The sequence below is a fragment of the Ovis aries genome, chromosome 11 (genome assembly GCF_016772045.2).
Source record: "Ovis aries strain OAR_USU_Benz2616 breed Rambouillet chromosome 11, ARS-UI_Ramb_v3.0, whole genome shotgun sequence".
Taxonomy (NCBI): Eukaryota; Metazoa; Chordata; class Mammalia; order Artiodactyla; family Bovidae; genus Ovis; species Ovis aries.
In genome coordinates, this window is record NC_056064.1 from 43,503,127 (window position 1) to 43,530,106 (window position 26,980).

The 26,980-nt window shown below is 50.1% G+C and overlaps 1 protein-coding gene across 8 annotated transcripts in view; it reads right to left on the reverse strand.

Moving 5' to 3' along the window:
• Window positions 1–3,826: 3,826 nt before the first annotated feature.
• Window positions 3,827–26,980, reverse strand: part of MPP2 (MAGUK p55 scaffold protein 2) — a 45,801-nt gene continuing 22,647 nt past the window's right edge. For 6 of the 8 annotated variants that reach the window (XM_042256040.2, XM_027974450.3, XM_060394905.1 and 3 more), the window contains 11 exons: window positions 24,912–25,030; window positions 11,345–11,497; window positions 11,082–11,231; window positions 10,557–10,784; window positions 9,664–9,795; window positions 9,465–9,570; window positions 9,315–9,383; window positions 8,934–9,095; window positions 8,083–8,285; window positions 7,611–7,739; window positions 3,827–6,357 (listed from right to left, as the gene is read on the reverse strand). In XM_042256040.2, coding sequence (XP_042111974.1) covers window positions 6,181–6,357; window positions 7,611–7,739; window positions 8,083–8,285; window positions 8,934–9,095; window positions 9,315–9,383; window positions 9,465–9,570; window positions 9,664–9,795; window positions 10,557–10,784; window positions 11,082–11,231; window positions 11,345–11,497; window positions 24,912–25,030 — 1,628 coding nt within the window. In that variant the 3' untranslated portion in view covers window positions 3,827–6,180. Of the gene's footprint in view, window positions 6,358–7,610; window positions 7,740–8,082; window positions 8,286–8,933; window positions 9,096–9,314; window positions 9,384–9,464; window positions 9,571–9,663; window positions 9,796–10,556; window positions 10,785–11,081; window positions 11,232–11,344; window positions 11,498–24,911; window positions 25,031–25,111; window positions 25,270–26,589; window positions 26,741–26,980 lie in introns of those variants that run through there. The other 2 variants (XM_042256037.2, XM_042256041.2) reach the window with 2 other exon arrangements.

Consider the following 26,980-nt stretch of genomic DNA (forward strand, 5'->3'; position numbering starts at 1 on the left):
TGACTATTGGAAAAACCATAGCTTTGACTACAAGGGTGTTTGTCAGTAAAGTCACATCTCTGCTTTTTAATACCCTGTCTAGGTTTGTCATTGTGGATTATTTTAATGCAATTCCAGTTAAGATCGGAGAAGGCAATGGCACCCCACTCCAGTACTCTTGCCTGAAAAATCCATGGATGGAGGAGCCTGGTAGGCTGCAGTCCACGGGGTCGTGAAGAGTCGGACACGACTGAGCAACTTCACTTTCACTTTTCACTTTCATGCATTGGAGAAGGAAACGGCAACCCACTCCAGTGTTCTTGCCTGGAGAATCCCAGGGATGGGGAAGCCTGGTGGGCTCCTGTCTTTGGGGTCGCACAGAGTCGGACATGACTGAAGCGACTTAGCAGCAGCAGCAGTTAAGATCCCACTTGGAAGAAGGAATACTCTGACAAAATGAACCTGGAGCTCCCTCTTCTAGAATAAACAAGCAAGACTAAGAAAAAAAAATTAGAGAGTAACTTGAAACATTCCTTACGATTAGGTTGGTGCAAAAATAATTGTGGATTTGCATTGCTGAACTTTGCTGCTGTTTGACATTAAAATGCATTCTTGAATAAACGTGGTTATGTTACACATCATTTTAATGTGCATTTCCCATTTTGTGGGTCTTTTTTTTTTTTTTGCTAATGACATTACTTGCTGTTTATTTTACATTTGTTTTAGGCTAGGGGAATGATGTGAGACAAAAAACAAATTCAGGAAATCTTATCTGAGTTCAAACTGGGTCACAGAGCCTCAGAGACAACAAGCAACATCAACAAAGCACTTGAGCCAGGAACTGCTAATGAATGTACAGTGCAGTGACGGCTCAAGAAGTTTAGCAAAGGAGGCAAGAGCCTTGAAGATGAAGATCGCAGCGCCCAGTCATCAGAAGTTGGCAACGACCAATTGAGAAGATCATCGAAGCTGATCCTCTTACAACTACACGAGAAGTTGTCAAAGAATTCAGCGTCGACTGTTCTCTGGTCGTTTGGCATTCGAAGCAAATTGAAAAGGTGAAAAAGCTCCATAAGTGGATGCCTCATGAGGTGACTAAAAATCAAAAAAATGGTCATTTTGAAGTGTCGTCTTCTCTTACTCTTTGCAACAAACCATTTCTCAATTGGATTGTGATGTGCAATGAAAAGTGGATTTTATATGATAACTGCTGATGACCAGCTCACTGGCTGGACTGAGAAGAAGCTCCAAAGCACTTCCCAAAGCCAAACTTGCATCAAAAAAGTCATAGTCACTGTTTAGTGGTCTGCTGCCTATCTGATCCACTACAGCTTCTGAATCTCGGTGAAACCATTACATCTGAGAAGTATGCTCAGCCAATCAATGAGATGCGCTGAAAACTTCAATGCCTGCAGCTGGCCTTGGTCAACAGAATGGGCCCAATTCTCCACAACAACACCTGACCACACACTGCATAACCAAAACTTCAAAAGTTGAACTAATTGGCCTATGAAGTTTTGCCTCATTCGCCATACTTACCTGACTTTTCGCCAACCGACTACCATTTCTTCAAGCATTTTGACAACTTTTTGCAGGGAAAACATTTCCACAACCAGCAGGAGGCAGGAAATACTTTCCAAGAGTTCACTGAATCCGGAAGTAGCGAGTTTTATGCAACAGGAATAAATAAACTTATTTCTCTTTGGCAAAAATGTGTTGGATGTAATGGCTCCTTTTTTGATTAATGAAGATGTGTTTGAGCCTAGTTATAATGATTATGAATTTCCCAGGTGGTGCTGGTGGTAAGGAATCCACCTGCAAATGCAGGAGACACAAGAGATACCAGTTTGATCCCTGGGTCAGGAAGATCCCCTGTAGTAGGAAATGGCAATCCGCTCCAGTATTTTTCCCTGGAAAATCCCATGGAGAGAGAAGCCTCTCTCTGCAAAGAGTTGAACACAACTGAACAACTGAGCATAGCACACGATATGATAAGAATCCTTTCTTCCCTTCGAAGCACAGGCTACTGTGCCAAGAGGGGAAAAGGATTTAAAAAAAAAAAACTGGCAGCAGAATTCCCTTTAGAAATTCAACTGTCAGGCTTCCCTTGTGGTTCAACTGGTAAAGAATCTGGCTGCAATGTGGAAGACCTGGGTTCGCTCTCTGGGTTGGGAAGTTCCCCTGGAGAAGGAAAAGGCTACCCACTCCAGTATTCTGGCCTAGAGAATTCCATGGACTATACAGTCCATGGGGTCACAAAGAGTCGACATGACTGAGCGACTTAAAAAAAAAAAGAAAGAAATTCAACTGTCTTTATTAGGAAAATACTTTGGTGCCAATTTGGAGCTAAAAGGAAATTCCCTCCACCTGAAGGGTATGGGCAAAATAGACGGGCAGCGGCTGGCAGATTTGGCTACACATTAGAATCACTAAATGGCAACCCACTCCAGTATTCTTGGCTGGAAAATCCCATAGACAGAGAGGAGCCTGATGGACTACAGTCCACAGGGTTGCAAAGAGTTGGATACATCTGGGCAGCTAACACTTTCACTTAGAATCACTTGGGGCACTTTAAAACATACTGCATCCCAGTTCCACTCTCAGCCTCAGAGAGGCTGGTTAGACCCTGTTTCCTCTTTCGGAGCACTGAGAAAGACTACATTTCCCAGCTTCCCTTGTAATAACCCAGGAGACTAGATCCCTGAATCATTGTTAGCAGTGCCACCCCATTTCCATCAGATGTGATGTGGACAAGAAAGGAATAATAAAGTTGTTAAACTATTAAGCTGTGATGTTCTGGTTGTTAGTTACAGCTGATAGCCTTTCTTGAATTTCTGATTTAATTGCTCTGGACTGGCATCCAAACAATTGTGGTTTTTGTTTTTTTTTTGTTTTTTAACTCTCCAGGCAATTTTTATGGGTAGCCAGTGCTGAGAACCACTGAGGTGGAGAGGAATACAAGTGCAGAGTTGCTGGTATAGTAAAGAAGGACTGAGTTTCCAGGGGTGCCCCAGGAGATGGGATGAAGTTTGTCCACAGTGAGAGAAAGAAGCAGCAGAGGGACCAGCGACATGAAGGGAGGACCCAAGGAGGAAAAATTGGCTAAGAAAACATTCCCTGAGCTGGCAATGGTCAAGGGACATTTTGGAACTGGCATGTTTACTATTCGGTTCTCAGTTCTCGTCAGAGCTGTTAGGTGGATGACGTGAGGCCCCATGGCTGCCTCCAAATCACCAGTCAAGCTGTCCCCACACTAGTCCCTGGGTGAGTGGATGCTTTGGAGATATCAAAGGAAGGGAGCCAGTTCAACATTTGGTTGTCATAGAAGGGAACAGCCAAAGCCCTTCTTGAAAATGTTCAGTGAGCATCCTGGGATCCCCTGAGGAACTCAGGTGGGAAGGAAGCTGACCCCTCAACCACACACCCATGGAGACATGGGGATGATATTTCAACCACTCTCTATGGCCCCTACTGCTGAGCACCTAGAACCAATCCTAGCATTACCCCGGGAGAAGCCATGACACCTTACAGAGGATGAACCTGAGGTCCAGAGGAGGAGAAGAACCTGCCTAAGACCACACAGCTAGTCCTGGGTAAAGCTGAGTGGATTAGCTATGGATTCCCTGAGTTCCCCAGCCCTCATGGATGCTCATAGACTCCTGGATACAAGCCTTTAACAAGAGCATCTTCTGGGGCTGGGGAGTGTGGAACAGTGGGACATCACAGAACACAAGACATGTCACTCCAGCTTCCATTCCAGAATCATCTATGCTGTGCTCCCCCAACTCTAAACCTTTCCCGAAGCCATCCACTCGATCCCAACAAAAGACAGACAGAGCCTCGAACCTTTGCTTTCACATTTAATCAAAGGAAAGAAAACCAGTCAGAGAGAAAGCTCGGGAATTAGATGGCTGAGGGATGGGACGGGGAAGGATAGCTGGGCTGGGACTGGGTATGGACAGGCGGACGGGGTCCTCATTATCCTGAGGTTCCTCAATACAAGCATCCACAGTGGGAGGGGGGAGGAGGAGCACACACACCTGTTCCAACCCAGCCCTGGTCCCTCAAGAGGGGCTAAGGCAGGGGAGGAAGGAAGCTGTTCAGAGAGGGATGGAGACAGGAAAGGAGGGGCCCAGCCCTGACCCTCGGGTGTCACCAGAGGTGAAGATGGAGATTCACCCTGAAGAACCAGGTACCAGCTCCTGGGCATGATGTCCAGTGCCCATTCCCATCCAAGAGGATGGTCTTCTAATCAGGGTGCTTTAGAGCGTTACCAAAGGGAGGGGGGTGGCTGCCTCTATTCCCAAGTCTTCTGGGTGAGGTGGGGATGGATGGACAAAGGGCACCATGGCCCCGGGCCAGCAGGAGAACACCCATTTTCCTCCCACTCCCAGTCTCCTTGGGCTAAGGGTGAGGGGGAAGCAAGGAAGAGCTAATGGAGGATAAATTAAAAGAACCGCTGACTAAGGGAAAAGAGGAAAGCAGAGGTGCATAGTGGATGCAGAGCTATGCAAATGAGATGGGAGCAGGCTTGACCGGCACATCTCACTTGTATACCTAGGCAAATGCAAATGAGATCCCTAATATAATAAATATATTTCTAACTTTGTAATAAATATTCTGTTTCTTCTCCCTCCCCTTCCCTAAGAAATGGGCACACAGTGGTTCAGGGGCCAGCTTGGGCTGACAGTGCAGCGAAGACGGACTAGACACTCAGAAGAACTGGGGAGCACAAAGGCTGGGGGTAGGGATAGTGGGGGAGGTCCCCTACAAGGACAGGTTCACCCCAGGAAAGGTCACAGAGAAGGATGAGGGATGAGATGCCGGGGGAAGTCGAGGACAGCATTCTTTTCTTAAAAGGGATTCTCCTATTTTACACAATCGCCCTCCCAAGGACTGGAGGGCAAGCATTTAGGATCAGGAGACAATAGGAGAGTTGGAGGAAGATATCCTGGGAGGGCCAACCCTCTGGAATCCGGGATAAGCGTCTCATAAGAAATGGGGGCTGATGGTGAGCCCCAAAAAGGGGGGCCCCCAGAGAGTAACCTCCAAAGCAAAACTACCTTTTGCTTCTCCCTTTCCCAAAACAAAGCGTGACACACACACACACACCAGTGGCAGAAACAGACCAGACACCGCCGCAAGGCGAAACAGAAACTGCAGACTACAGGGGGAATGGCGCCCCCTGGAGTCACGCAGGGAGCCTGCTGGGGCACAAATGTCCTCCGAGCCCACACCGCATGGCCCGGCCCTCACCCTGCCTCAGCCCTCAGGCAGCCCTCATGCCACCTGGACCCGGCCAGAGAGACCAAAATGGACAGCAACGACGGACAGGGGGCCCGGACATACCCCAGCCACGGGCCACGGAGGGCTGCGAGTTCTCCCGTCACAAGTTGCAGGCTCCTCTCCTCACAGGGCTTGGCCTCCAACCCACCCCAGGGGCCCATGGCCCCTGCCAGCCTTGCCCTGCAGGGAGCAAGAGCTGCCCTGTCAGGGTCACCTTGGAGAAGTCCGTGGAGAGACTTCGGCAGTGAAAAGCTGTGGATGAGGGAAGGACAGGGACCCAGCCCCGTTCCGAGGGGGCTGAGAGCTGCACGGGTCCCTGGCTGTGGCAACTAGCTGGTGCTTCGGCTCCTTCAACCTTTGGGATGGCACCAGGATGGCACCCCCACCCGGGCCTGCCTGGTTGCCAGGGAGTCATGTACTCCCCTTGGTCACAGGGAACCAGCCTAAGACCGGCTCCTAGGCTGCAGGAGTGAGAAGTAGGAGGAGCCTAGGAATGGGTAGGGGTGGGGCCAGTCCGGAGGAGGAAAAGTGATTGGAGAGGGGACTGGTGGGAGAGGGGCAGGCAGTGTACCTACGACCACGTGTGGTCCCAAAGTAGCTTTTCTCTCCTCTGGACTGAGCATTACGGAGGTGACTCTGACACCCTCCTGGGCACGGTCTGGCCCCCAGAGAGGGACATCTGGTGGCCAATGGATGAAGGGAGTGGGCAGCACCTGGGCACAGGGGTACCCCATGAACACCCACCTCCCTGGCAGTACTCGCCTCTGCGCTGAAGCCAGATGAAGGGCCGAGACCCAGGGAGAGCCAGAGAGCCAGGGACAGGAGCTGAGGATGGGGGCTGGGGGTCACGGGTGAGAAGGGGACGGATTCAGGGTTTGGTTATGACCCAGAGAGCGGAGGTCCAGGTGAACAGGCTCAGTACACCCAGCTGACAGGCACCCACTGGGGCTCCGTGCGCAGCTTCTCCATGGCGGCCTGGAGCTCACGGAAGGTCCTCTCCAGGTTGCTGTTGACCAGGCAGAGGTCGAAGTAGTGCCCATAGCCCCTCTGGATGCGGCTGCTCTCCTCCACTGTCCGCCTCAGGTCCGCCTCCTGCCAGCACAAGCAGGCCTACCACCCGTCAGTGTCTCCCAGACACCCCCCCCCCCCACGTAGGGGACCCAGAGCCTGTATCATCTAGGCCCTTCCCCAGAGCCCAAAGTACCAACCACTGAGGCTCAGAGCCCCTGGCTTGGGAGGCAGCAGCTCCTCCCTGCATGCCCCATGGCAGCTCTCCTGTAACCATGGACAGACAGGTGGGTAGAAGGAAGGAAGGAAATAACCTTCAGGAAGTGACAAGCGCAACACTGAACACTTGTAACTTGCATAATCTTCACTACAGCTCTGCAAGTAGAACTAATTATTCCAATTTAAACAGAAAACTCAGACACACAGAGGCCACACAGACAGCCAGTGGCCGCACAGGGTCTGCCTGACTCCAAAACCAGTCCTCCCTTCAGTCTGACTAGGCCCCCTTACCTAGGCAGCCTGAAGGGCACATCCCTGTGTGGCCCAGGACAAACCTGGTCCCAGACCCAATCCAAGTTGGTGGGGCAGAGGTGGGAGGAGAACTTGAATACTGACTTAAATAACCCCAGGCAGGAGCTCAAGGACTGGCCCAGCTTTGTCTGAGGGGCTCCAGTAGGCCTTGCTTGTGTCCGGCGGTGGAGGCGGGGCAGGGGCTTGGTGCTGCAGCCCTGGGGAGCCCAGCCCAGACCTTGCTCCTGGGCCTGCATAGTGCTCCAAACTGAGTCTGGGAGCTGCAGTACTAGATATGGCCAGCAGAGGGACCCCTGGGTTCAACTCTGCAAACCCTGCACCTGAAGAGGAAGACTGTTCTCAGGGGTCCCTGGGAGCTGAAGGGTGCCCCGGAGTCGTGCAACACCTGACTTGAAGCCTCTCCTCCATGCACAGCCTCCTCCCTGATGCTACCTGGTCCCTCCAGCCAGCCTTCCAGTCTCTAGCTTCCTCCCTCCCTTCAGCCTTTTCCCCAGCTGTCAACAGCCCACCTCTGCCCTCCGGCCCTCTGGGCTCCCTAGAGTCAGGCTTCTGTTCCCACAGAGTGGACTGGGCAGGGCCTGGCAGAAGCTCCCGTGCCCCGGACTAGCTGCGTCCCTTCATTTCCTTGCTCAGACCTCCATGTCCACACCTATAAAGTGAGAATTGTTAGTCCTACCTCACTGGGTGGGTACCTTGGGTGGGCGCCTCTCCCCTTGCGGACACCATCTCCTTCTCTTCCTCAGCTCTGGCTGGCCCCTACTCCCAGACAGCCACTAGGCCCCTCCCACCATACCTCAGGCCCTCACCGTGAGCTGCTTGGTAGACACTCCACTCTCCAGCGCCGCCCGGTTCATGGCCCGCAGTGTCTCAAAGTCAGGGGCCTCGATGAACACCACATAAGGGACAAACTCAGCTGTTCTCAGCACCTTTACTGCCTGCAGAAGAGGAGGGCCAGGAGTATATCCCCATGTACATCTGGGGTGATGGGGTAAGGACAGGTACCTAGGAACAGAGGAGAATGAGGTACCTGGGCTTCTAGAACATGAAACCTGGGAGTGAATGAAGAACAGCTGGCTGGTGGCTGGGATGGGGTGAACTGGAGGAAACTAGAAGAGTGGGGGTGCAGGAGGCTGAGAAAGGGGTTCTGGGTGGGCTATGGCCCTAGCAGTAATTGAGGGGTTATACTAGGATGTGTGGAAATATATGGGGAAATACTGGGGGCAAGCAGAGTACCCAGAGAGGTACTGAGCAGGCTGGGAAGGAGCGGGCCAGCAGTACCTGGGGGTTGACATCCAGCACGCACACCCGGCCAGCAGCCACCACACCCCGGATGGAGTCGATACGTGTGCCGTACAGGTTGCCCTCGTATTCACCATGTTCCAGGTATCGCCCAGCACGGATATCGGCCTCCATCTCCGCACGGGACACAAAGCTGTAACCCTGGCCTTCCCGTTCTGAGTCCTTGGGCCTCCGGGATGTGTCTAGGGGGAAGGAGGGGCCGATGGGCACAGGCAGGACGCATCATCTCAGACATAAGGGCTCGTGTTCTCTGAGAGCCAAGAACCCCTGTGCCCTCCTGCACACCTGCCCCTAGCCCTCAGCACTGGCACCTACGGACTCAAGATGTCCATATTGAGAGGACCTGCAGAGATCACTGCTCTAACCCACTGTTCATAGATGCAGAGCTGAAGCCCAGAGAGGGCAATATGCAGCCCAAAGCCACACAGCAAGGCCAAGCACACCTGGGGTCAGCACTCAGGTTCCTGCCTCTAGGAGCCAGGAGCTTTCATACCCCAGCTGCCTCTGTCACCAAGAAGCCCTGTCTTATACAAGCCCATGCACAGCTTATAGCTCTGTTTCACTATGGGCTTTCAGCAAGTGAAACGGGAGGGAAGAAGAGGCAAGGCTAGCAACGTCCACCTGGCCAATGGGTCCTGAGACAGCTCTCTGCGCCCTCCCAGCCTGCAGTTCCCACACTCACCCATAGAGGGCGCACACCCTACACCTCGCCCAAAGGTATCACTTCACCTAGGGCAGATGCCCATTTAGAGGACCAGCCCTGGCCACCAGGGCAGCCCCTGCTCCCTCGCCCCCAACCCCCCACCAAGCAGGACCCGGTTCCCACTCACAGGGCACTGTGGTGCCGTAGCGATCTGGATCCCACATGATGAGTTTGTTCTTCAGGCTGCGGCGGCCCACGCCCTGAGCCCCAATCAGCACCAGGGTTTTCCGGCGGAAGGGGGGCATGCGGGCCACCTCCTCATAAATGAGCAGCTCATGACGGTCAAACTCTGGACACAGGGAGATGGCACTGCTCATCAGATGGAGGGGGTGCGGTTGGGCTCTCAGGGAGGCTGAGAGTAAGAGGGCTGGGGCCAACGCAGCAGGGAGAAACCAGGCAGGGCTTAGGGACAGGACTGGCAGTCTCAGAACCAAGAGATGCACCAGTTATTGATGGGGAAAAGAGGGCATTAGAAGCGGACAGGGAGAAAGGGGCGCCCAACACCCACCTGCATTCTTGGTGGTCAAATACATCATTCGCTTCTTTTTCTTTCCTGAAAGGCTGCCACATAGGGTCCCTGGCCGTAAGGAGATGGACCAGTGAGGCCAGGCAGGGCCACGTCAGATCTCAGATTTGGGGTCTTGGGGAAAGACTGTACCTGAGGTGGGTGTCAGTTCCAGGTCCCGCTTGACAAAGGCTTTCCGCTTCTCCTCCAGCAGCTGGCTGGGAATGAGCCCTGCACTGCCCCCTTCCACATGGCATGCCTAAAATGACCACGGACAGAGATCTGCCTAAGTGAACCCTCACCTCAATGACACACTATGCCTGGGGAGACTACATGGGCGACCAGCACTCACCTGCCACCAGTTGGCATCGTCCTGGTTTACAATCTGAAGCAGGTCCCCAGCACTGAAGCGCAGGCCTGCCTCCTTGCAGGGGATCAGGCTGTCTCGGGTCGGGTCATAGTCAAAATGGCATTTCACAAATACCTGGCCAGGGATTTGCCGAGAAGAGTTAAGGGCAGAAGCAGGGGAAAGCTGGAGGGGTCGGAGCCCTGTCCCGTTGCCATCCCCTATGCCCAGAGTAGGAGCTGGGAGTGTCACACAGTCCTCCTCTTTTCACAAAGATGAGAGCCTGGCACTGCCCATCTAAAGGCATGATGCCTGAAGGCCTGCCCAGCCCACCCCTAGTACCTCCCTTTGCATCCAGAACAAAAGGACTCAGAAGCACAGGGGATCTGCTCGGGCCTGGGGTATGCATGACCCGAATGCAGGATCCCTCTGTCCCCTCTACACCCTCCCCTCCCCCAGAGGAGAGGGCTTTGACAAAAAGCCAGACAACCAATAGAAGAGATGGGCAGAGGAGCGAGACCTCCACAATCCACCAGCCAGGAGGCAGCTGTATGGGACACGGGACCACCCGACGCTGAGCACCCTCATACACATAGGCACATAGTGGGCTGCGGGCGATGCAGGAATTCACTTGTACACTTGGTACCCCAGGCTTTAGATGTGCGCATGTCCATTGCACATGCGCATGAGTGCTCAAGACCAGGGCAAGCATGCAAGCGTGTTCACAAGGTGCACAGACCTGTACGTGGCTGGATCTGCCAGGTCCCGCCCCCTCTTGCTCTGAGCACACTGATTGGAGAGGAGCCGCTCCCACCCCGAGGCCGGTGACCCTGGCGGGTGGGAGGCTCAGCCACCCCCTGGGTCTTGTGCTGGGGGTAGAGCTTGGTGCAGGAGCCCACCTGGCGGGGCAGATGGGGCTCCTGGTAGCTGGGCAAGATCTTGAGGATGACGCTGCCGCTGGCGCTGCGCAGGAGCTCCTGCAGCGCGCGAGGGTCACTGCCTACCGGCTGCCCGTTCACCTCCTTGATGATGTCGCCCACGTGTAGGAGTCCTTGCTGGGCCACCATGCCCCCATGCAGAATGCGGGCGATCACCAACTCGCCACCCTCCACGCGGAATGTCACGCCCTGGGAGACGGAGGGCAGGCTCCAGGTCAGAATCTTCAAATGCGTGTCCTAGGAGCCCCTCCATTCTACCCTTCCACCTCCACCCTCATGGCCACTTTCTCTGCCATACTCTCCCCAAACTCTTCACCTCCAGGAGCACTAAAGGGCCAAAAGTGGGCAGAACAGAGATGTGTGCGCCCGACCCTGGACAAAGCTGACCTTGTCTTCAGACCTCCCCTGACCGGACTTGATCCCGCTGCTTACTCGTAACACCCTCCCCCCGAAGATTCCCTCTCTGGCGCAGCCGGGCATCCTCACCAGATGCTCTCCAGCTGTTTTGCGGATCCCCACCATGCGCACAGCGTCAGGAGGCACAGGCTGGTTGCTGAATGTGGGGTCCAGGCCAGGGCTAGGGGGTGGTGTCTCATAGGTCTTTGAGGCCACAGAGTCGTGCGTCTCCAGGAGGGACTGGAGAGATGGGAGGAAGAGGAGGAACCATGGGGAAGTGCCCTGAGGTCCCTTCCCATCCCAGTCCTAACTTCCCGATGGCCCCAGCCCGGGAACCTGGGGGAGGGCCAAACCTGGAAGTGGGGCTCCTGGAGGATGCGGGCCAGCTCGGCTGCGGTGCTGCTCTGCTCCGCCAGCTGCGCCAGGTCCCGCAGGATTTCCTGCACCAGCTCCAGGTTGTTGTCCCGCACTGCCTCCAGCTTCGTCTCCTCCAGCCGCTCATGGGCCTGGGGGTGGGGGTGGAGCAGGTGAGGTCTGATGCCTCCCCAAGGGCCCCAGGGTACCAAGCCATGCCCCATCCTCCATTCCCAGGCATCTTCCCACCCCCAGATCCGGACTTTAGACCCTACCGACAGTGCTGCTCGTGGTATTAGCCTCAGAGCCTCATTCATTGAGATATAAGCACACTCACAAATACGCACATGTGCCCTGCTATCTCCCTTCTCCCCCAAAAGCAATTGGGACCCAGTTTAGGGAAGAGAGAATCCAAAAGATAAAACCTCATTGCCATCTCTTGCCACAGAGAGCCATTAAAGTCATCAAACTGTCCCCAGCCACCAGAACTCCATAAGCATCTGAGTTCAAGGACACCTTCTCCCACCCAACATCATGGTAGGGTGGGGTGTTGGACACCCCATGGCCCAGGATAAGGAAGCCAGGGAAGTGGAGTAGCTTGTCCAGGATCACAGGGACTCATACCTGGGTCTCCAAGCCTTGAGCTCAGTGTTCCCAGTGAGGAAAGGGACAAGATGTCAGGACACGGCACCAGGAGAGGGCTCTGAACCTACTTGTTGCTCTACTGACTCTGGGCTCCATGAGAAAAGGGAAAAGGAAGTCTCTGCCAGTGACCAGCCCAGCAGGGAGAGTTATGTCAAGCGTGAAGAAAAGAGTCCCCTTTCAAGGATATATATGGAGACTTTCTTTGCCATCTGAATCATTTGGAAGATAGTTGCAGAGACAAAGTACTTCACCCCAAAGTACTTCAACATGCATCTCCTAAGAACAAACAGGAGATCTGGTATATAAACTATAATAACATTATTACAGGCAAGAAACTCAACATTTGCACACCAAGATAATATTATCTAATAGATAGTCCATGTTCATGTCACTATTGCCTTAAACATATTCTATAGGGCTTTATTTTTCTGATCCACAGTCTAATCAATATCAGATGTTAACTTAGGTTGTCATATCCTCTTAATTTCCTTTAACCTAGAACAGACCCTTTAGTCTTTCAGAACATTTTCAAAGAGTCCAGGTCAGTAGTTTGTGGAGTGCCCCACAGCTGGATTTATCTGTTGTTTCTACATGCTTAGACTCAAGTTAATCTTCGTGGCAAGAGTTCTATATAAGTGATCTTAAGGTTTCTCCACACTTTGAGACCATGTGACTATTCAGTTCCCAATAATCATTCACTGATGGATTTAGTCTCCATTTATGGCTTTTGCCTGAATCAATTGTTATTATGTCAGGGTTGCAAAATAGTCATTATCTAACCCCATTATTCCTTCCACATGCATTAGCTGGCGCTCTATTAGAAGAAAGAGCTTTTCCTTTCCCCTCCCACTCCTCCTCCTTCTCTCTCGTTCTGCATCACTATGAACTTTTTTATTCAGTGTGTTCTAATCCATCATCATTGGTATCTTCATTGTCTCAGTCTGCCCCAAATTTGTTCAGGGGAGTCCGCAGTGCGCCTTTTGACTTGTTCCCATTATGAGCACCTTCTTCCTTCCATCATCAGCTACTCCAGATGTGGAATCAGCAATTTCCCCAAGGAAACCTGACTCCTTTTGCTGGGGAATGGTATTCAGAAGCCAAGATCTGGGCACTCAGTGCTCGCTGATTCTGGGTGTCATTACTTCAGTAGACGTTAGCTAATACTGACTGTTCTAATTAAAATCTAACTCTACCTGATTTTCCTTGCCTTCTCCTATTCCATATTTGTATCTCCCTCCTCGTTTGGTGAGAATTTTCTCCCAAGAACTTTAATATATTTACTTATTTATTCAGTCCTTCAATGTTCAGAAAGTTTCAGAATTGCTAAACTATTACTACCTATCACCTTAGGTATCACCTTCTGTATATTTTACCCAAGTAAAAATCAAGATTTATCTGCATTCTTTTTGTCCCCAGAATAGTTTTTAAAAACTTACAGTGTTAATGTAAATATTCTATATCTGGGCTGTCTACTGTGGTAGCAACTAGCCACATGTGGCTGTTGAGAAATATGACTAGTACAACTACGAAACTGAATTTTTAATTTTATATCAGCATTTTAGCTTAAGTATTTTGATTTAAGTAAAGTATTTAAATAAGTACCCACATGGGGCTGGCTAGTGGCTACTAATATTAAGTAGTACAGGCTTACTAAATATCCCACTTAAGGCATATAGTCAGAAATTTGTGAAGTTACTTAATTCCTTTTTCTGTTCTGCTAACAATTTGATGGGAAATAGATGGGGAAACAGTGGAAGCAGTGTCAGACTTTATTTTCTTGGGCTCCAAAATCACTGCAGATGGTGATTGCAGCTATGAAATTAAAAGACGCTTACTCCTTGGAAGAAAAGTTATGACCAACCTAGATAGCATATCGAAAAGCAGAGACATTACTTTGCCAACAAAGTGTGAAAGTGTAGTCACTCAGCCGTGTCCGACTCTTTGCAACCCCATGGACTGTAGCCTACGAGGCTTCTCCCTCCATGGGATTCTCCAGGCAAGAGTACTGGAGTGGGTTGCCATTTCTTTCTCCAGGGGATCTTCCCAACCAAGGGATCAAACCCAGGTCTCCTGCATTCCAGGTAGACACTTTAACCTCTGAGCCACCAGAGAAGTCCGACAAAGGTCCGTCTAATCAAGGCTATGGTTTTTTTCCAGTGGTCATGTATGGATGTGAGAGTTGGACTGTAAAGAAGGCTGAGCGCCAAAGAATTGATGCTTTTGAACTGTGGTGTTGGAGAAGACTCTTGAGAGTCCCTTGGACTGCAAGGAGATCCAACCAGTCCATTCTGAAGGAGATCAGCCCTGGGATTTCTTTGGAGGGAATGATGCTAAAGCTGAAACTCCAGTACTTTGGCCACCTCATGTGAAGAGTTGACTCATTGGAAAAGACTCTGATGCTGGGAGGGATTGGGGGCAGGAGGAGAAGGGGACAACAGAGGATGAGATGGCTGGATGGCATCACTGACTCGATGGATGCGAGTCTGAGTAAACTCTGGGAGTTGGTGATGGACAGGGAGGCCTGGCGTGCTGTGATTCATGGGGTCACAAAGAGTCGGACACGACTGAGTGACTGAACTGAACTGAACAATTTGATATATGAATGGATTCACTTATCTGCACTTAATTTCAGGGTTAGATTTTTTTCACTTTTTAAATATAATCTAATATGTACAACATTCACATGGCTGCAATCTTAAATCTGTATAAAAAGTAAACTCAAAAAGTCTTATTTCCATCTCCATCCCTTCTACTACATTCATACCAACACTCTAAAAGGCATCATTTTCATTAGTTTCTGGTTTATTCAGTCTGCGTTTTTCCTTAAAAAATAAATAAATATTTCCCTTTCTGTCTTATATAAAAGCTATGTATACTCTTTGATACTTTGGGTTTTTTGTTTAAGAAGTGGTTTGGTTTGTTGTTTGGGTTTCTTTTTGCTGTTTGTTCTTGGTTTTGGGCTGCACCACACAGCATGCAGGATTTTAGTTCCTCAACCAGGGATCAAACCCATGCAATGGAAACAAGGTTTCTTAACCACTAGACCACCAGGGAAGGCCCTGTTTTTTCATTTAACAATATGTTCTGGAATCACTCTGTGCTGCTCCATGGAGATCTTCCTTTATTATCATCTTTCCATCACTGCATTTGCCTGATTTCATGACTGGAGTACCATAAGTTATTCAACGACTCTCCATAGGTATGGAGGTTGTTTCTAATATCTTACTATTGCAAATAAAACTGCAGTGAATAGCCTTGGCATAGCCATTCCATATTCGTGGAGTAGATCTTTCATGTAAATTCCTAGAAGTCTTGCTGGGTCAAGCAGTAAATAAATACGTGGTTTTGTTAGATACTGACAAACTCCCCTCCATGGGGCTTGTGCCACTTTGTCTTCCCACCAGCATTAGAAGAGAAACTTTCCTGAAGCCTTGCCACCAGAGTGTGTGATCAAACCCTTGAATTTCTGCCAATCACATAGATGAGAAGCCATCTCTCAGTGGGGCTTAATTTGCATTTTGCTTATTATGAGCAAAGCTGAGCATCTCTTCATATGTTTAAAGGCCATCTGTATATCTTTTTCTGTGATCTGTCTGTTCACATCTCCTGCCAATTTTTCCATCAGATCTTGTTTTTTCTTTTTCTCACTTCTTAAAACATTCTCTATATTAAGAAGATATGCCCTTTATCTGTAATACCTCTTGCAAATATTTTCCCCCAGTTTGTCATTTATCTTTTGACTCAGCTTATGTTTTTTTGTCACTGCAAAAACTATGTATTTAATTTAGTTAAATTTATTAATATTTTATGCATCCAAATTTCGAGGCATAGTTTAAAAAAAAAAAAGGCTTTCCTTTACACACAGATCCATGTTATCTTCTAGGATGTATATAGTTTGTTTTTTCGATCTCTGACCTGCTTGGAAGTTTATTCTGATGAATGGTGTGAAGTATGGATCTGCTTTGATATCTTTCCAAATGACTGTCTAGGTATTACAACACCATTTAAAAAAAATCTGTAAGAAAATTATTGCTTAACTTTCTATGTGTAATAATGGTAGTGCAAATATTTTTGAAGAACTTTTAACTACAAATATTGAAATACAGATAAAATTATATCTGAAACTTGCTTCAAAATAATTCAAGAGAGAGAGAAGGAGGTGGAGGTATGGATGAAACAAGATTGTTCTTGAGTTGTTCAAGGTTGAAGTAGGGCAATGGATGATAGGGGTTCTGGAAACATTTTTTAAAATTTCCGTAACAGTAAGTTTTTCAAGTGCATAAGATGAGGAAATTTTAACATCTCATAAGGATACTCCGAGGAGTTGATGAGACGGACACAGTGCCTGGCACACAGCAGTTGCTCAATTAAGGCTCCTTTTCTGCCTTCTCTACCCTAAACAGCTTCCCATTTAGGGGGGCCCCTAAATCATCCTCCCTGGGAGGGCAGCCTTTCAGACTGACTCCCACAGCCCGGCTGGACAGAGCGTTCCTGCTGGGGAAACAGACAACTGAAGGGGCAAAGAAGTAGTACTCGGAGACCTGTTATGCCTTGATGATCCTCAGAAGCCAGAGGGCAGAGAAATGCCCCAGCAGTTTCTACCAAATGCTGTGTGATCTTCAGTCATTAACTCAGCACAGCCCACGGAGGACCTGGCTCTGTTACCAGTGTCTAGACAATGCTAAGAGCCCAGGACCCCAGGAACCATGTTTCAAGAATAAACGAAGGCACTGAGACCTGCAGCCCCCTCACCATGGCAACTCCGGCCAGACTCCTTCCAGTTAATGGGGGCTAGCTCTGGCCCAGGTGACATGAGCAGCCTAGAGATTGTCCATTTTAGCTTTAGCATCTTCTGCTCTATGGATGAGGGCATCAAGTTTCCCAAGGAGCCCTGACCTAACCAAGCAGGAAGCCAGTGTGTCTTCCAAGTCATTACCTCCCATCTTTTACTTAATGACCCCTCCCCCTAGGCTGATCCATTCCTACCCCTGTGGCTGCCCCTGGAGATCTTCCCCACAGACAGAAGAACACAACTCTCCAAGCTCAGCCTTCATGGGCCAGAGGAAACTTGAAACATTTAATCATTCCTATACAAAAGAAACACTACCAGCAGGCTGATTGACCAATACTGAGGACACCCAACATATATCACAATTTGCAACACTCTTTCTGGGACTTTGAGAACTCAGAATTGGATTAATCATATCCTTCATTCATGACATGCTCTCATCCTTGGTTCCTGCATGACTTCTTTTTAGTTAGCTGCTATTAAACTGGCTTCCAGAAAAACATCTATTTCTCCTTTATTGACTATGCCAAAGCCTCTGACTCTGTGGATCACAATAAACTGTGGAAACTTCTGAAAGAGATGGGAATACCAGACCACCTGACCTGCCTCTTGAGAAACCTGTATGCAGGTCAGGAAGCAACAGTTAGAACTGGACATGGAACAACAGACTGGTTCCAAATAGGAAAAGGAGTACGTCAAGGCTGTATATTATCACCCTGCTTATTTAACTTCTATGCAGAGTACATCATGAGAAACGCTGGGCTGGAAGAAGCACAAGCTGGAATCAAGATTGCCGGGAGAAATATTAATAACCGCAGATATGCAGATGATACCACCCTTATGGCAGAAAGTGAAGAGGAACTCAAAAGCCTCTTGATGAAAGTGAAAGAGGAGAGTGAAAAAGTTGGCTTAAAGCTCAACATTCAGAAAACGAAGATCATGGCATCTGGTCCCATCACTTCATGGCAAATAGATGGGGAAACAGTGGAAACAGTGTCAGACTTTATTTTTGGGGGCTCCAAAATCACTGCAGATGGTGACTGCAGCCATGAAATTAAAAGACGCTTACTCCTTGGAAGGAAAGTTATGACCAACCTAGATAGCATATTCAAAAGCAGAGACATTACTTTGCCCACAAAGGTCCATCTAGTCAAGGCTATGGTTTTTCCTGTGGTCATGTATGGATGTGAGAGTTGGACTGTGAAGAAGACCGAGCGCCAAAGAATTGATGCTTTTGAACTATGGTGTTGGAGAAGACTCTTGAGAGTCCCTTGGACTGCAAGGAGATCCAACCAGTCCATTCTAAAGGAGATCGGTCCTGGGTGTTTTTTGGAAGGAATGATGCTAAAGCTGAAACTCCAGTACTTTGGCCACCTCATGTGAAGGGTTGACTCACTGGAAAAGACTCTGATGTTGGGAGGGATTGGGGGCAAGAGGAGAAGGGGGCGACAGAGGATAAGATGGCTGGATGGCATCACTGACTCAATGGACGTGAGTTTGAGTGAACTCCGGAAGTTGGTGATGGACAAGGAGGCCTGGCGTGCTGCGATTCATGGGGTCACAAAGAGTCAGACACAACTGAGCGACTGAACTGAACTGAACTGAACTGAAACTGTGTACTTTTGTAATAATATAACAAGGATGCAAGAACCCACCACTTAAACCATAAATAAGGATCTTGACACTATCCTACATCTAAGCACATGCCCCCCACACCCATCCACCCACCTCCCCCACTCAGAAACCACATCTTGATTCCCTGTGTTCATCATGCCCTGGCTTCTCATTTTATATAGTTTTATTGTATCTATAGATATTAAATATATTCCTAAAATAAGTACTGTTTTTAGTTATTTTTACCTTTTAAAAAAAGGGAATTGTGCTATATATAATTCCCAAAGGCCTGATTTTTTTAACTTATTATTAAGTAAAAAACTATTTCACTTACAATTTTTTTGCAAAAATTTGTTATTTTTCATATTAAGTGAAAACATATTCACTTAATATTATTTTCCATTTAATGTCATTTTGCTATGATCCATTCTTTTTTCCCATATCCCATTAGTTTGTTCATTTTAATGGCTATATTATATTCCATCATGTGCCTATGCCATATTTGATTCATCTCCTCTCTCTCTGAGAGGCCTCCGGGTCATTTCAGGTTTTTACCATTCCAAATGGCAATGAACAAAACTACTATGAATACTCTGGTCTGTGTCTCCTGTTGCACACATGAGAGTTTCTCGCAGAAGCAGAATTGCTGGGCCATAGGAAGTACTGACTGAAGCAACTTAGCAGCAGCAGCAGGAAGTACCGAGGGCTCAGTCATGTCCGACTCTTTGCAACCCCATGGACTGTAGCCCGCCCAGCTCCTCTGTCCATGGAATTCTCCAGGCAAGAATACGGAGTGGGTAGCCATTCCCTTCTCCAATGTATGAAAGTGAAAGTGAAGTCGCTCAGTCGTATCTGACTCTTCGCGACCCCATGGACTGCACCCCACCAGGCTCCTCCATCTATGGGAGTTTCCAGGCAAGAGTACTGGAGTGGGGTGCCATTGCCTTCTCCGCACATGGAATAGTCCCCAAAACAGGCAATGTTTGGGATCATAAAACAAATCTCAAATGATTCCATTTCTTAAACATTTAGTCATATCTAATATGTTCTCTGACACATGGAGTTAAATTAGTAACCAATGCTTACAATAGCCAAGACATGGAAGCAACTTAAGTGTCCATTAATAGATGAATGGATAAACATGTGGTACATATAAACAACAGAATATTACTCAGCCATAAAAAAAAAAACCAATGCCATTTGCAGCAACATGGATGAATCTACAGACCCTCAAGCTCCTTACAGACCAGAAACTTGGGCCAGGTTCATACCCGGCTGACAGAAGAGCTAGTTCTTAATCCCAAATCTGCCAGCTCCCCATGTAGAGCCAGATGTAAACTGCAAATGCAGAAACACGCCACAGCCTTTCCTTGGAAAACTTTTCCCTCCACCTTTCCACTCCAACTTCTCTGATCAGGAGACAGAATTCCCACTTGAAGCCCAGGCTCATAATTAAGTAATTCAAAATCTCAAAGTAATTCAAAATCTGAAAGCATGGTGAGCCAGAAGGTAAAGGGACTCTTCCACCTGAATTTGGTCACATGATTTGCTTTGGCCAATGAGATGTAAAAGCAGAGGCTTGAAAAGTGCCTAGGACTGGGGGCTGGTCTTTCATTACTGCTGAGACCACCATGTGAAGCAACCTGGGCCACCCTCCTAGAGAATGAGAGACCACACTGTCCCAGACAGTGCAGCCTTCCCGGCTGCGTCACCAGTCACATGACTGAGGCTGTCCAACCCCATCCCAACTGAGCAAGCCCAGACCAGAAAACCACCCAGTCAATCCACAAAATCACGAGACACAAGTCACACCACTATGCTGTGGGGTAGTTTGTTACACAGCAAAAGCTAACTGATGCACTAGGCTCCCCACCATGTCCCCTGGTCAGAGTCTCCATCTTGGTGACCCTCCTGGCCCCCCATTCTTTTAAGACCCTGCCTTTCTTTGCCAACTATCTCACCTTCCCACCACCACCACAGGACTGGCTCTTCCCTCTGAATTCCAGTCCAATGGCCAAACTCTTCCACATCCATGACCTCCCCTCTCCTGACCACAACTCTGAGAGGTAAGTATTGTCATCCCCATTTCTCAGAAGTAATGGCTGAAGCTCAGAGAGGTTGTCAGCCCTACTAAGGTCACACAGCTGGTCAATGAATCGGACTTCAAAGGCTGTTTATTTTCATCTTCATCTCATGTGGATAAGTTCACAGGCCTCCAAACTGGCCGCTGTCCCCACTGATAACAGTTTGCCTAAATTTCTGAAGGTCATCTGCCTTTGATTCCTCACTGTGGCCCTGCCTGTTGCTGGAACACCTGCTACTGGGTCCACGTCAGTGCTCCCAGACGTCACCCACCTGCCAGGACTGCACCTGCTCTCTGTAGCCAACCCTCTGGATTTCCGAGCTGCCTGCCAGATTTGACTTTCTTCAGCGCCTGTAACTCTCTGGGCTTGTCCCCTCAGGGCCTGCTCCTCCCTGGTTCCAGATCTACCTAAGGCAGCCCCTCTCGCATTGTCTGGCACCTCCCCAGAGAGGAGAGGAGAGTCCGTGTCATCAGGGAAAGGGAAGGAGGTGAATAACTACCACATCGGTTTCTACTTGGGCTCTACTCCTGTGGGTTTCTGAGCTTCTAAAGCTTTTGCTGCTATATCTTTGATAAAATACTTTGTCTAATAGGTTAGAAACTGACCTGTGTATACGTAATCATTAAAATGGGTGAGAAGGAGTAAGATGTAGGTCTGGTAGTCCAAAGCAAGTCATGTGGTCAAGCCCAGATTGAAGAGTGGAGAAAGTTTACCTTTTGATGAGAGGACTGGCAAAGTTGTATTGCAAAGGGTCACATATATAGGGGTTGGAGGAATTTTTCCTGAGCTGACTCTTTGCAACCCCATGGACCATAGTCCGCCAGGCTCCTCTATCCATGGGGATTCTCCAGGCCAGAATACTGGAGTGGACTGCCATGCCTTCCTCTAGGGGATCTTCCCAAACCAGGGATCAAAACCAAGTCTCCCACATTACAGGCAGATTCTTAACTATCTGAGCCACCAAGGAAGTCCTTACTGAGCTCAGATGCTCCCTTATGGAGATTCATTTCCTGTTTGTTTCACAGCTAGATGGAGAGAACATTCCTGGAGAAGGAAGTTTACTTATGTAAACTGACAGTGCATTGGTAGCTTTTCCATCAGGCTGTGGTCCCAGGACTAGGACATTGCTGAGCTCAGTGAGAAAACGACAGGCTCGGGGCTCCCTCAGGAGAAGAATAAACTATCTGACGTTTCATTGCCACCGTCCTAGCACTGCGCCTGGCCTTGGTGAGCACGCAAGAGATATCTGTTGACTAGAGGACGGATGATGGAATAACCAGGTGAACGACAGAGCCATCCAGCCATCAGCCTCACCTTTGGAGCGCTGCCAGGTGGGTTCTAAGAGGCCACTAGAGAGGAATGCTGTGGAGGTGGGGATGCGGGTGGGGGCGCGTCCCACTCTGGAGGGCTCTGGCTAAAGAACCTTCTAACCCTGAGGTTCTGCATCCCGAGAGAGCCTCCTTATTTCACTGGCTGTCACACTATAGAAGCAATAGCTAGCGTGACTCAGAGATGGTGTGGTTAAATAAATCCAACTGTGAAGTCAGCTTTGGAAGGTTATAGATGTTGAGGTTCAAATGCAGGTCCTCAGCAATTCCGCTGCCAAGTGTCCACCCTAGAGAAACTCTAACCCAGGTGTAGAAGCAGATGGATGTAAGGATTTTCACTGCCGCACTGTGCTTAACAGCGATAAGTCAGCAACAGTGTACCTGTCTCTCAGTAGGGGGACCAGAAAATGAATACACTGGGCTCTGTTCACATATTGGAGTACTACACAACAGTCCAAATGAATCTATATCTCTATGCATGTCAGTAACTGTATTACTTATATGAACTAGAGATCTCAAAAAACATAGCTGCTTCCACTATCATTCCATTATGTAAAGTTTAAAAACACATATAACAGGGGCATGTGGTTTACATCTAAATACATATGTAGTCAAGATGGGCAAATATTCAGGGGCATGGTATCATCAACTCCAGCCACCGGTCACCTGCAGGCAGGGATAGCAGTGGAAATGAAAAGGGGAGAGGCATTTACTGGACACGCTTTTTATTTCTTAAAAAGAAAGAGCAAGAACGAAAGCAAATGTGATCAGCATTCACATCCTGGAGGTGGGTACTTTTTCTGCACACTTTCTTGTATTCATTCATTCAACAAACATTCAGTGAGGACCTATTATGTGCCAGGCACCGTTCTAGGCTCTGGGGACAGAGTAGTAAACAAAGCCGGCACTGCTGTCCTCAAGGAGCTCATATTCTCTCTGTTTGAAACATGCATAACTCCTCGTTTTGATTTTTATTACATAAGTCCAGTCCTTAACCACTGACTGAGAGGCAACCTGCCTTTTTCCAATCTCCTCCAATCTGCTCGGTTTTCTCTTCCTCAGAGCCTCCCACTAGCATCTGGTCCCCTTCCAAGCCCCATGTCAGGAAAGGCCACAGCTGCCCTGTGACAGAGTCCCCACCTCACCCTGGGGAAGGCCCACCTCCTAGCTGTACTGCCCCACCCCCCACCCTTGTCCACCATCATCCAATTTCCTGGTCACACCCACCACCATTTACCGGAGACCCTGGGGCTGCCTCCAGCGTCTCCCCACCCTCATGGCCGTGTAGACACCCCATCCCACACTCGACCCATCCATTCCTAGAATTCTTTAACACTGATGGCCTCTTTGACCCCCATAGCCACATTCAAAATGTCATCCCTAGAACTATCCTCCTTGGAAACCTTTCACTTCCCACCTCCCTCTCTGACCTCGGCCTTCTCCTCTTCCAGCTGTACACTCTCTCGCTACTGACCCCAGAGAGCCCCCAGGCCTTTGCCTCCATGTTCTCCCTGCCCTTCTGTTTCTTCCTGGCCACTCTCCCCTCCCCTCCCAGCCTCGGCCCCAGAGGTAGTGCTCTGAGCCACTCTCACCTCTTCCTGCACCTCAGCCTCCCACAGCCCCCATCTGGCACAAGCCCTGGACCAAAGCCACCCTCAGTGTCTCTGGACTGAATCATCCTCACCCTGGATTAATGATCTGGGGCCCTGTTGATCCTGCTCCCTGACTTTCGGTGGGTTCCCTCTCTCCTCTTTAGTAATTAATTATTAGTTGTACCTTCACTTCTAAATCCCACCCTCCACCCCCACTCCACTCAACCCCTGATCCTTAATTCTCAGCTGAAGACCGCCCACCCCCCTGAGAAACCTGAGCAATTAACACGATTCCCTGTGACTCCCAGCCTTGCCTCCAACACAGCTATTGGCATCATTCTCACCTCCTCTCCTCCTACTCAGCAAAGGGGTCGCCCCCTCCCCTGGTCCATCCTTGCTTGTTGCCTCAGTTGAAGGTGGCACCAGCCCTTCCCTAGTACAGAATCCCAGGTGCCTGGCTACCCCCACCCCTGACCGTCCACACCCGAGCATCAAGTACTGCTGATTTATTTCCTAAATATTTCTTTTATCATCCCTTCCCTCAAGTACTGTTACCACAAGTCTAATTCAGGACGATCACTGACTCCAGTCTCTCCAACTCCAGTCATGACCCTCCAACCATCCTCCCTGTGGCTACCAGAGGGAGGCTCCCAAAACACCCATGTGCCATCATCACACGCCTGCTTAAAATCCACAAAAGGCTCCAAGTTGCTCACAGGGCATCACAGGACGATGCCTAAACCCCAAGCACAGCTCCTAGGGCCCTTCATCAGCTGCCAACAGCTGCCAACATCTCCACAGCTCACACTCCCTGTCTCACACCTAAAGCTCCAGCCTCACAGCACCACTTACAGCCCTTGTACATTTCTAGCTCTCAACACTTACAGCCCCTGTACGTTTCTAGCTCTCACCTCTGTTCCTGTTGACGTTCTTCTCGTGGCCTGCAATGTACTGCCCCTCCTCCTCAATCTTCAAGACTCAACACAAGTGACCCTTCCTCCAGGGTAGCTTCCCTGCCCACCCTGGGTTGGGTCAGGCGTCTGTCCTTTACCCTCCCCAAACACCTAGTGCATCTGCCTCTATCAAAGTCATTACCAAACCGGTTTATAACTTTCTCTTTCAGTGAGTCTGTCCCCTGCCTGGTATGTGGCAGGTGACCTTAGAAAGATGTCTGCACAAAATGTCCAGAGGCAGAAAGATGAGCAGGCTGAACTTCAGAGATTCTACAGCACAAGCATGCTCATTCCCAACCAAGCATACCCTCCATAAGCTGGCAGTCACCAAACATCCATCCACATGGGCATGTCTCCGCACTCGTCAGGAGTGGAGGTGGGCCCCCACCACCTGCAGTGGTTCAGATTGATCAGCCGGGCATGGATGTCCATGCATATCCCCCTCCCAGGGTCTCGGATGCCACCTGTCCCATTCCCAGGGCTCCCTGTGGCTAACATCCCACCCCCGCTATGCCATCCCAGGCACAGCACCCTTGTGTCCACCTCCCTGGAGCATACTACCTTGGCCAGGGATCTCACTATAGGACTTTCCATAATGCCTCGAAGGAAGATCAGGTCCAGTTCGGCTGCTCCCGTGGCATTGGGGAGAGATCCTAGGTTGTCCAGGACTTGCTGCATGGCTGGAGGGAAGGAGCAGACAGTGAGACACACAGGTGCCAGCTGAGCACCCAAACACACCATAGAAACCCCACCCCTCTTACCCTCCATCCCACAGAAGACAGCCCCTCCCCACAGCACATCCTTCCCTGCCTGGCACTCCAGGCGCTAGAATGCCTGTGGCAGAGGTCCTAAGAGGGGAAGGGCAATTTCCTTGGCCTGTTCTCTAGGCCCTAGGTAATACTAGCCTGGGCAGGTGGAAGGCTCCCAGCACCAGGAAGTGGACTTTGAGGTGGGGGAGGGGAGAAACGGAAGCAGATGTCAGGTTCCAGTTTCTGCCCTAAACCAGAGAACCACATAATTCAATCTCTGGACGGGCTGAAGCCCCAGGACTCAGCCACCCGTATGTGGCAGGCTCAGGGATGAGAGAGATGGCGCTTGGAACACGTCCCTGGAGTGTGAGCCTGGAGTCAGCAGGCAGCCATGCAGGAGGTCAGGGCCTACCCGCCATCCACTACCAGCTGTGCCACTAATTCAGGGTGATTTTGCACAAGTCACCATCCGTCACAGGCCTCAGTCTTTCTTTCCTGTAAAATGGGTGGATTAAATTGGGCAGTATCTACAGGCCCTTCAGCTCTGAAAGACAATCACCTGGAAATTAATACAAATCATAGGAAGCCAAAGCTGAGGCCCAGGACACTGGTAGAAGCTGGGGGAAATAGGCACTCTGGGGCTTGGGATGGCTGTGGACACCCAGGGGTAGAGGTCAGACCAAGTCATCCTAGGGATCACCAAACCCTCAGCTGGGGATGGGACATCAGCAAGGGGAGAGCACCTGAAGCTGGGCCACTGCTTAGGGGCTCAGCCTCAGGTAAGGGCTGTCTTCCCCCACCAGCAGAGGTGGGAGCTACTGGCTGTGGCAGGTTCTGGGGGAAGGGAGGCAGAAGCAGAGTGTGCCCAGCTGGGGGCAGAGATGGGCAGGGGGTATCATTACTCTGCCACCCTGCCACCCACGCCTACATCTGCATAACAGCACCCAAGCTGGGAAGGAGGAGGGTGGGTACAGTCCCTGGCACCTCTCACTGTTCTCAGCCATGCCCCTTCCTCCAGGAAGGAATGAGGGTGGGCTGCAGGAGGCTCTGAGATTGGAAGCTGGCATCCACTGGTCAGGGACCCTTGGCTTCCCACTCTCTTCCCTCTCATTCTCCCCACCTTTTCCACAAATGACATTCATGCCTGCCCTCCAGACCCCTCCTGCTCATGTCTGGGCTTGGCATCGGTCAGAAACCTGCAAGATCCTTAGTGGACTCAGAAAGAGGCCAGGGCAAGAACCCTTCAGACTCTGCCAGGATATCCTGGGACCCTTCCTCTCCTGTCATCTTCATACACAGATTCCCCAGCCTGCCAGCTATGGGAGGGGATTGAGCCAAGGGAGTTGGTGCCCTCAGTACAGGTCAGCCCTCCTGGGGGACCGCGCCCCGAGACCCTTAGGCTCCGGAGAGCCCGCTTCTAGGGTACCCTCTCCAGATGCCCTAAACCCCTCAGGACCAGACCCCAGCCTCGCCACTCCACCTTTCCCTACCTTCCCTCCGTAGCTCAGCTTCCTCAGAGGAGCCCAGGGATATACCCTCCAAAGAGGCCCCGCTCCCTGGGCTGCCGGCCATGGCTGACCCCGTCCGGGACCTGGGCTGTGGAGTAGCCTCCACGCCGCCGCAGCCTTCCCAGCCAGAGGTGGGCAGCGCTGGAGGAGGTGGGACTCAGGGAGCGCCCTCTGCAGGATCAGCCAATTGTAAGGCTCAGCAGCCTGACCGCCTTGTTGATTGGCCAAAGCCCAGACTGGGAGCAGACAGGCGGGAGGGGGCTGTGAAAGAGCAGGGAGGGGGCCGTGGAAGGGTCCTCGTCCCACGGTGGCCAGATTCCCGTTTGAATACCTACCACTAAAAGGCAAGGAGGCGGCTGAGGAAAGGTATCCG